Source organism: Triticum aestivum, chromosome 6D, assembly GCF_018294505.1.
Source record: "Triticum aestivum cultivar Chinese Spring chromosome 6D, IWGSC CS RefSeq v2.1, whole genome shotgun sequence".
Classification (NCBI taxonomy): Eukaryota; Viridiplantae; Streptophyta; class Magnoliopsida; order Poales; family Poaceae; genus Triticum; species Triticum aestivum.
This window is the reverse complement of record NC_057811.1, coordinates 320,545,692-320,556,953: the sequence shown is the minus strand read 5'-3', so window position 1 is coordinate 320,556,953 and position 11,262 is coordinate 320,545,692. Positions and strand designations below refer to the sequence as shown.

Here is an 11,262-nt window from a genome sequence, read left to right as displayed (position 1 = left end):
TTATACAGCAGTGAATATTCGTAAATATTTAGTAAATGTTGTTATCCCTAAATATTTATAAATTAAATTATAACCCATGCATTTATAAAAATGTTTGTATTGACTATGTTTAAAATAGTATTTTCAAAATTATAAGCGCATATTTCAAAAATTACAGGAACATTTTTAGTAAGTTATTTTATTGAACACGTCTATATATTTATTTTGTGTACAACATAATATTAAACTAAAATCCTCTTTTGTCTGTAAAAATGGAGTGTGCCACCTCAGCACACTTTACGTCTACAAATGGGATTAGCACCATATTTGCACGTTAATGTCAAGTTTAGAACCAGTTCGGCGTATTTTTCAAGTTCAGGTACTAAAGTGAACATCCGTGGCAAGTTCAAGCACCATTGGTGTTATTACCTCTAAAAAATAACAAAGTAAAACTGAATCAGAATAGCATATATCTAATTAAACCAAAAAGATATGAAACAAAAATAAAAATAATCATGAAAGAGTAGATGAAGTGTTGTCCAAGCATACCTTTTCTATAGGTAGTCATGTTGAATATTTTCAATTTGGTATACACACCCCAAAACCTTGTTGGCCTCACTTGATTAGGATTCGCCAGCAATACTATATGCTTCACTATAAAACCGTCAGCCTGTCATATATCAAAAATGAAGTGGGTACTAATCTGCAACAGAATTTGAAAAAAAATTGATGTCACAAAAATAAAGACAATGCTGGGTCTCTTTGGTCTGCTGAGTGAAGTTGCCTCCAAAAATCATGTCAAATTCCAAAGTAAAGAACTATAACAGGGTCCACATTGTATCTCACTTAGGACCTGTTTCCAGTTAGTGGATGGCCGTGGAGGTTTTAGGCACATAAAGCTCTAATGATACAGTATTTAAGGTATAACCTTTCGATATTTTTTTATTTTTATACATACTCTGAATCGCTAACCACTGACGTAATATAATCTCAGAGCTAAGATAATGCGTGTGCGTGCATGCGTGTTATTAAACATATTTTTTTGTTTTTGGTGGAAATCTAGTATCCTAGAGGAGCAAGAAACAATCAGCAGTGTCCCTGTAAACAGCTTAAGGGAGTAATGAGCTATGTTATGCTTGAGTGAGATGATATGACCGTGAGGTCTGCTATCAGAGTTAAGGCTACCAAGGGGATGACTATTGAAGCTTTGGTGTGATAAGAGGTAAGCAATCATCTTTGTGTGTTAGAGCTAGGCCCATGAGGCCCATGTATATATGGTTTGTATGTATAGCAAAGAAGACACAGGAGGGATGTAGATTCTAGAATTTTTCTCAAATTACCAAAGAGAGTACCAATAAAGTATCAAGTGTTGCACAATATGAGTCTTAAACAAGAACAAGAACGACTAGTCACTTCCTAGAGCATTAACCTACCCCTCTAGTTTCTCTGTCTATTCCCTGCCACCATTCACAGCACCTGATCACTCACCAAAGTGTAGAGTACAGCCCCTCCTCCGGTGTCTTATCCCTACAACCTCTCAAGCTCTCAGGGCAACTCCAACGCGGGTCACCAAATTGTCCGGACCGGACAGTCCAGACACTTCTAGCCATCCAACCCGGGTCACCAAATCAGTCTGGACCGGTCCGGACGTCCAAAATCCTACAAACTGGCACCAAATCGAGGGGAGGTTTGCGGGAGTCCAGATGTCCGTCTGGCTCACTGTCAGTTGGACCACATATTCGTACAGCCCATGTGTCCTAGTCATCTCCTTTTCCTCTCAGTCCGCCTGGCCCACTGTCAGTCATAGCCTACAGTCCGGATTGAGTAAATTGCAAAAACAACCACAATTGCGCAAAAGTCGTGAAACACCAAAATGCATGTTTTCTGGTGGTTTTTTCCTGAAGCATTGATAACTTGGACCCAATTGTGGTGGTGTTTTGCAATTTACTCGTCCGGATTTGATGAATACGGTTGGATGGTTGGGCTGTCCGCGGATATTTGGTGATCCATATTAAGTGAGATGCCCTAAGCTTCCTCATTATAACTTAAAAGGGCATTCCATAGACGCAGGTGAACTTAAGACCCTGATCACAAAGTGTAGAAACTGTGTGGGTGGGGAATATGATTTAAAGCAAATCAGGCGGGGATCTGCTGAAGTATTTATTATGATAACACGTAGGTACTCCTTAATCTTACTGTAGTCAAAGATTAGATTAGAAAGAAATAAAAATGCCCTCACAGCCACAATCTACCAAATGAAGTAATGAACTTAAAATCCCGTAAAGTCTACCAGAGCGGATGGATTTGCACCATCATAGTCTTCCCTCTAAATAGTGGTACTAATGACTGCTACACTCATCCTGGGATTGACACAAATAGAACCATATCTCCTTTTAACAGATTTCCTTAGACCTACTAAATGTGTCAAATATTTACTTGTGTTCCTGTAAAACGAGTTTGCTTCATCAGCATACTCACTACACCAATATTGCGCAGTCACAATTCACAGGGTTTGTTCCCAGCCCTACACTTCATCTTCACACCACACTACACATATTGCAGGAAAAGATAGATGCACTCGTCAGTTAAGTGCCAAAGCATGCACTTCAAAAATGCAAGTAAATTTGAGAATTGAGATGGGTTGTATTTCTATCCGTGAGCTTTCTGCACCAATGAGAAATTACTGCACAGTACACGCACAGTTATTTGATTCTACATCATGATGAAGCACAACTGCACAAGTGAATTACTGAAGTACGAGAGAGAGACGAGCCTAAGTTCAAACTAGAAACATAAGCTGCGAGCTCCATCTTCCAGCTTGTAGATCATTCATTTTAATGCCAAATTCCTCGGTGGCCCGGTCCAACATTAAACTAACACATAGAACCGATCAGCACGCAAGCTCATAGTACCAATCCCGCTGACTTGTCGACTGAAGCACAGATGTGCGCGCATACCTCGAGGAGCTTCCGAGAGTAGTCGGAGACGCCGTCGGAGACGAGCACGACAAGGTCCCGGCGGGTGCCCATATCGCGGATGGACTTCCCGAGGACGCGCACGCCCAGGACGAACTCGTCCCCGTAGAGCAGCGTCACGTAGGCCTCCTCCGCCCCCGCCGCGGCCGCCACCCCGCCTCCGCCGCCGACGGCCAGCAGGGCCACCGCGGCGAGGAGGGCGGCCCAGAGCCCCAGCTTGCGCGGCCTCCACCGCATCGCGAGCCGGGTCGGGCCGGATCGGTTGCCGCGGGGAGGAGAGAGAGAGAGAGGCGGTGGAGGGGGGAAAGCGCGGCGAAGAGCCGAGGAAGCGGCGGAAGGAGCAACGACGGTTTCCCGCAGCGCCTCGTCTGTTGGCCCGTTTTCCTTTCCGTCAAAGAGAGTGTGGAGTTTGGAATTTTCGTTGGCCGTTCAAGTACAGGACGAACGGCGATGGCTACAACTCTGCGAGCGCGTGCGCCTACAGGTGGATCTCGTTGGCTTGAGAGAAGGAACATGGAACCGAGCTGGAAAGGTCGGACGGCTGCACGGCACATGTTTTGCTTCTCTGGACCAACACACAATAAGCTTCGGCCGGAGGCACGTATACACTTCGGAATGTACGTACGACGAAAGTGCTTCTATGCGGAAAGAAAACCCTAGCGCCCCGTGAGTTCCCATGCGGCTCCTGGATGATTTCCGCCGCCATCCCAACTCCGTTCTCGTCCGCTCTTCTCTCCCCGTTGTCACCGCCGGCCCGCCGCCACCTCTGTCTTCCCCTTCTCTGCTTCTTTGGCATGTGTCACACCTGGCCACTTGTCCAGTGTGACTTGGCAACCGCGATCGGCCCCATCTGTAGGTGTGCGTGTGTATGAAAGAGACTTAGGTTTAAAGCTTGCCGCATGTGGCAGCAAGAGGCACGCGTGATCGAGAGACTGTACTCTCATCTAATCATCCCTCTGAAAGTATATTCTTCCTCTCCAAGTCTCCCCTCCTCTCCTCTATTTCCTCACCTACCCGATCCCGATCCCCTCCTCTCTGTTGGTTCATTACAATTGGTATTCAGAGCCAAATCGCCAGAATTTTTTCTTCCCTGTTGTTGGTCGCAGATCGGTAACATCCACCGCGCCGGTGCGAGCAGCTCCGGCAAGCCGCACGAAATCCGTCGCGGGGTTCGATCTCTTCCAGAGCAGGGCGACGGCGCCCCAAAAAGCTTCGGCGGCGACACAGCAAGTGCTGGCCACCATGGACGAGGGCAACAGCAACATCACCAAGATGCTCAAGTCGCTCCTCGCCAAGGTGGATGAGCAGAAGGCCGCGCACGACAAGCAGATCGAGATGCAGGCCGCCTTCAACGCACAGATCACGCAGGAGGTGCGCGGGCTCGCCAAGCAGATCGATTTGACCCAGGCAGACGCCGACGCGGCGCGCAAGGCGGTCGAGGGCTCGGCGTCCCCGGTGGGCTCGGTCACCACACTGCTACACCAGCCCGCGTCGCAGCAGCAGCCACCACCACCACCTCCTCCACCGTCGCCGCGTCCCGCCCCAGATTCGGTCCGCCCGTCTTCCTCCCACGCGCGTCTGAGGGATAATCGCCCACCGCTCATCCCAGTTCCCCCGCACGGCGGCTTCCTCGCGACGTCGACCGCCTCTTCACCAACGGGCTACAACAACAATGAGTACCACAAAGCCACCGAAGCACGATTTCCCTAAGTTCGACGGCACCACGCCATATTTGTGGCTCGATCACTGCCTCGCCTACTTCGCTCTACAAGGTTGCATCGCAGCACTGGGTGGCCACCGCGCACTGGTTGCAGGCATTTCGGCAAACACACCGCAAGATCACGTGGGAGCTCTTCACCACGGCGGTCCTTGAGGAATTCGGCACGGACAAGTTTGAGGTGGTCATGCACAAGCTACTCCAACTCAGGCAGACACGCACCGTCACCGGGTACCGCGCCGCCTTCGACGAACAGATGTACCACTTGCTGGCTTTGGATCCGTCCATCAACACCAAGTTCTTCATCACGCAGTTCCTCCTGGGGTTGAAGGACGAGCTCCGGGCCGCGGTTTGTCTTCAAGCGCTGTCGAGCATCACGCGCGCCTCGGTGTTGGCCGTATTGATACGTCTCCAACGTATCTATAATTTTTTTATTGTTCCATGCTATTATATTATCTATTTTGGATGTTTTATATGCATTAATATGCTATTTTATATGATTTTGGGACTAACCTATTAACCCAGAGCCCAGTGCCAGTTTCTGTTTTTTCCTTGTTTTAGAGTTTCGCATAAAAGGAATACCAAACGGAATAAAACTTCCGCGATGATTTTTCTTGGACCAGAAAACACCCAGGAGACTTGGAGTGCAAGTCAGAAGAGCCACGAGGCGGCCACAAGGGTGGAGGGCGTGCCCCCGACCTTGTGGGTCCCTCGGTGACCCCCTGACCTAGATCTTCCTTCTATATATTCTCATATATCCCAAAAACTTCCAGGGGAGCCACGAAACCACTTTTCCACCGCCGCAACCTTCTGTACCCGTGAGATCCCATCTAGGGGCCTTTTCCGGCATCCTGCCAGACGGGGATTCGATCACGGAGGGCTTCTACATCAATACCATTGCTTCTCCGATGAAGCGTGAGTAGTTTACCACAGACCTACGGGTCCATAGCTAGTAGCTAGATGACTTCTTCTCTCTCTTTGATTCTCAATGCAAAGTTCTCCTCGATGTTCTTGGAGATCTATTCGATGTAATACTCTTTTGCGGTGTGTTTGCCGAGATCCGATGAATTGTGGATATATGATCAGCTTATCTATGAATATTATTTGAATCTTCTCTGAATTCTTTTATGCGTGATTTGATATCTTTGCAAGTTTCTTCGAACTATCGATTTGGTTTGGCCAACTAGATTGGTTTTTCTTGCAATGGGAGAAGTGCTTAGCTTTGGGTTCAATCTTGCGGTGTCCTTTCCTAGTGACAGCAGGGGCAGCAAGGCACGTATTGTATTGTTGCCATGGAGCGTAAAAAGATGGGGTTTTCATCATATTGCTTGAGTTAATTCCTCTACATCATGTCATCTTCTTGAAGGCGTTACTCCGTTCTTTATGAACTTAATACTCTAGATGCATGCTGGACAGCGGTCGATGTGTGGAGTAATAGTAGTAGATCTACAATCGTTTCGGTCTACTTGACACGGACGTGATGCCTATATTCATGATCATTGCCTTAGATATCGTCATAACTTTGCGCTTTTCTATCAATTGCTCGGCAGTAATTTGTTCACCCACCGTAATAATTTCTATCTTGAGAGAAGCCTCTAGTGAAACCTATGGCCCCCGGGTCTATTTTCCATCATATAAGTTTCTGATCTACAATTTCCGTTTCCGATTTACTTTCCTTGCAATCTTTTACTTTCCGTTCCATAAACCAAAAATACCAGAAACATTACTTTACCGTTTATCCATCTTTATCAGATCTCACGTTGCAAATAACCGTGAAGGGATTGACAACCCCTTCACTACAAAAAAAATACACTTCCGTGATGATACGTGTTTGTCACAGTAGGTCGCGTTTTTTGTCATGCATGTACATCCATGACGATTTTATGACAGAATCAAGATAGTCATACCTGTGCTATCGTAGAAGTGTTCCATGGCATTACCAAAATTATCATCACGGAAGTGTCCACTTCCATGACGATAAATCGCGCGTCACAGAAGTGCTTTCGTCAAGGGTGACTGACACGTGGCATCCACCGTAACGGAACGCCGTTAAGCTATCGGGTCGGGTTTTGGATCCGATAACCCGTTAATAGCCCCGACCAATGGGAAATTTCCACGTGTAAAATTCTTATTGGCCGGACAAAACACATGTCAGCTCGTCAGTGGGTCAGATAGGCGCCTATGATATGTCGACACGTGCCACGGCCCACCACTGGCCCATTTAGCTTACAAAGACGGCCCATTTGACTTGGTCAAAAGTTAACGGGCTGGCCCATGAAAAGCCTGTTAACGGTCTCTTCGCAAATAGCCCATTTTACGGCCCGTTAACTCACGGCCCGTTAGGCCCTAAAGGAAATCGGCCCAACAACGTCATGTGGGCCGTCGAATATAACACCAGCCCATTTCACTTTCGGCCCATGTATGGCCCACGACGTCTTTCGGCCCATATGAGGCCTTCGTATCTTTTGGCCCTTTACAGGCCCACGGTGACTCTAGCCCATAATGAACAGTAATTTTCTTTATACCCGTTAACGGCCCGTGATTTACATGGGCCGTTTCCAGCCCGTGTTAGCTTTCGGCCTATTGACGGCCCATACGTTCTTGGGCTCCTTTTCGGCCCTCGATTACTTCCGGCCCGTTACTGGCATGTTCCCCTAATGGGCCAAATTCGGCCCATGGCAAGAGTCGGCCTGTTACTGGCATGTTCCCCTAATGGGCCAAATTCGGCCCATGGCAAGAGTCGGCCCGTTACTGGCCTGTTACCCTAATGGGCCAAATTCGGCCCATGGCAAGAGTCGGCCCGTTTCTGGCCTGTTAACCCGTTGCGCCGTTTCCAGCCCGTCCTATATTCTGGCCCATTAACGACCCGTTATGCCTATGACAGAATTAAGCCTTTGCTGTCCTACGGCCGTTAACGGCCTGTTACCGTGCTGGGCCGATACCAATTACGCCCGATTACGGCCCATGTAGACCCATTTATCCGACGGCCCGAGGCCCACCGATTACAGGCCCATTTATCGACGGCCCGTAGGAGACCCATGGATCCTACGACCCGTATATGGCCCATGGTAGTTGCGGCCACTAGCAAACCAGGGAAAAAGAAGACTAGGAAATAAATAAGGCCGAAACTAACGCTAGGCTATTAAGGCGATTGCACAGATTACATCCACTCGGCATCAAAGATCGCCACCAGTGCAAATATAGGGAACACCCTACACTATACAAAAATGGCTTGTTGTTTTCTTCAGCCAGTGGCTGCACGTTAAGAATAAATTTTGTATCGCACCAAAACAAATTACAACTATATAACAAAAGGAAGGTTGGCATAAAACTTAACAGTCTAGCAGATAAATGCACCACCAGAAGTTCAGAAGCTCAGTTCATTTGACCTGACTGTTACGTTTTCATGATGTATTGTCCGATGGAGCACCATAACCCTCGCCTTCATTTCCCCTAGGCTCCTGAACAACATAGCAAATGTCTGATAGTCTGGTTTCAAAACCATGCATATCTTGACGACATTGAGCAATGTTTCTCCTTGTTTCACAAAGGGTCTCTGTTAGGGAATGGACTTGTGTCTGGAGCGCAGATACAACATTGCTTTGAGCTTGCATATCTTGATCATGAGGCAATTTGGACGATATTGCCTTAACAACCAACCCAGTATTACGCAGGAACGTGCTTTTGGCACTGTTAGTGGACAGGTACTGACCCACTACAGCAAGAGCTGACATTGCGGTTATAGTTGCCTCGCCACCTTCAGAAGGTGGCGGTTCCACCATTTTTTTCCATAGCTCGCTGAAAAGTTGAGGTTTTACATTAGTAGTACCAAAACAGAAGATATTAAGGAGGCAACAAAACCAAACAAAATAGCTTTGGTCTGTTGGGGATCGTAGCAGAAATTTAAAATTTTCTACGCATCACCAAGATCAATCTATGGAGTTTACTAGCAACAAGAGGGAAGGAGTGCATCTACATACCCTTGTAGATCGCGAGCGGAAGCGTTCAAGAGAACGGGGTTGATGGAGTCGTACTCGTCGTGATCCAAATCACCGATGACCGAGCGCCGAACAGACGGCACCTCCGCGTTCAACACACGTACGATTAGGGAAGACGTCTCCTCCTTCTTGATCCAGCAAGGGGAGGGAGAGGTTGATGGAGATCAAGCAGCACGACGGCGTGGTGGTGGAAGCAGCGGGGATCTCGGCAGGGCTTCGCAAAGCTCAGCGAGAGGGAGAGGTGTCACGGGAGGGAGAGGGAGGCGCCAGGGGCTTGGGTGCGGCTGCCCTCCCTCCCCCCTCTTTATATAGGGCCCCTGGGGGGCGCCGGCCCTAGGAGATCCAATATCCAAGGGGGGGCGGCGGCCAAGGGGGTGGCTTGCCCCCCAAGCCAAGTGGGGCGCCCCCCCACCCCTCGGGTTTCCAACCCTAGGCGCAGGGGGAGGCCCAAGGGGGGCGCACCAGCCCACCAGGGGCTGGTTCCCCTCCCACTTCAGCCCATGGGGCCCTCCGGGATAGGTGGCCCCACCCGGTGGACCCCCGGGACCCTTCCGGTGGTCCCGGTACAATACCGGTGACCCCCGAAACTTTCCCGGTGGCCAAAACTGGACTTCCTATATACAATTCTTCACCTCCGGACCATTCCGGAACTCCTCGTGACATCCGAGATCTCATCCGGGACTCCGAACAACTTTCGGATTTCCGCATACTAATATCTCTACAACCCTAGCATCACCGAACCTTAAGTGTGTAGACCCTACGGGTTCGGGAGACATGCAGACATGACCGAGACGACTCTCCGGTCAATAACCAACAGCGGGATCTGGATACCCATGTTGGCTCCCACATGTTCCATGATGATCTCATCGGATGAACCATGATGTCGAGGATTCAATCAATCCCGTATACAATTCCCTTTGTCAATCGGTACGTTACTTGCCCGAGATTCGATCGTCGGTATCCCAATACCTTGTTCAATCTCATTACCGGCAAGTCACTTTACTCGTACCGTAATGCATGATCCCTTGACCAGACACTTGGTCACATTGAGCTCATTATGATGATGCATTATCGAGTGGGCCTAGAGATACCTCTCCGTCATACGGAGTGACAAATCCCAGTCTCGATTCGTGCCAACCCAACAGACACTTTCGGAGATACCCGTAGTGCACCTTTATAGCCACCCAGTTACGTTGTGACGTTTGGCACACCCAAAGCACTCCTATGGTATCCGGGAGTTGCACAATCTCATGGTCTAAGGAAATGATACTTGACATTTGGAAAATCTCTAGCAAACGAACTACACGATCTTGTGCTATGCTTAGGATTGGGTCTTGTCCATCACATCATTCTCCTAATGATGTGATCCCGTTATCAATGACATCCAATGTCCATAGTCAGGAAACCATGACTATCTTTTGATCAATGAGCTAGTCAACTAGAGGCTCACTAGGGACATGTTGTGGTCTATGTATTCACACATGTATTACGATTTCCGGATAACACAATGATAGCATGAACAATAGACAATTATCATGAACAAGGAAATATAATAACAACCATTTTATTATTGCCTCTAGGGCATATTTCCAACAGTCTCCCACTTGCACTAGAGTCAATAATCTAGTTACATTGTGATGAATCGAACACCCATAGAGTTCTGGTGTTGATCATGTTTTGCTCTAGGGAGAGGTTTAGTCAACGGATCTGCTACATTCAGGTCCGTATGTACTTTACAAATATCTATGTCTCCATTTTGAACATTTTCACGAATGGAGTTGAAGCGACGCTTGATATGCCTGGTCTTCCTGTGAAACCTGGGCTCCTTGGCAAGGGCAATAGCTCCAGTGTTGTCACAGAAGAGAGTCATCGGGCCCGACGCATTGGGAATAACTCCTAGGTCGGTAATGAACTCCTTCACCCAGATTGCTTCTTGTGCTGCCTCTGAGGCCGCCATGTATTCCGCTTCACATGTAGATCCCGCCACAACGCTTTGCTTGCAACTGCACCAGCTTACTGCCCCACCATTCAAAATATACACGTATCCGGTTTGTGACTTAGAGTCATCCAGATCTGTGTCGAAACTAGCATCAACGTAACCCTTTATGACGAGCTCTTCGTCACCTCCATAAACGAGAAACATATCCTTAGTCCTCTTCAGGTACTTCAGGATATTCTTGACCGCTGTCTAGTGTTCCATGCCGGGATTACTTTGGTACCTTCCTACCAAACTTACGGCAAGGTTTACATCAGGTCTGGTACACAGCATGGCATACATAATAGACCCTATGGCCGAGCCATAGGGGACGACACTCATCTTTTCTCTATCTTCTGCCGTGGTCGGGCATTGAGCCGTGCTCAATTGCACACCTTGCAATACAGGCAAGAACCCCTTCTTGGACTGATCCATATTGAACTTCTTCAATATCTTGTCAAGGTACGTACTTTGTGAAAGACCAATGAGGCGTCTTGATCTATCTCTATAGATCTTGATGCCTAATATATAAGCAGCTTCTCCAAGGTCCTTCATGGAAAAACACTTGTTCAAGTAGGCCTTTATGCTTCCCAAGAATTCTATATCATTTCCCATCAA

At 48.0% G+C, this 11,262-nt stretch overlaps 1 protein-coding gene across 1 annotated transcript in view; it reads right to left on the bottom strand.

Annotated features, from left to right (window-relative positions):
* LOC123144871 (inositol phosphorylceramide glucuronosyltransferase 1) overlaps window positions 1-3,245 on the bottom strand; it is a gene marked incomplete at its 5' end in the record, with an annotated part of 9,355 nt that extends 6,110 nt beyond the window's left edge. Inside the window, 2 exon segments of the mRNA XM_044564121.1 lie at window positions 529-649; window positions 2,937-3,245. Coding sequence (XP_044420056.1) covers window positions 529-649; window positions 2,937-3,191 — 376 coding nt within the window.
* Window positions 3,246-11,262: the final 8,017 nt, after the last annotated feature.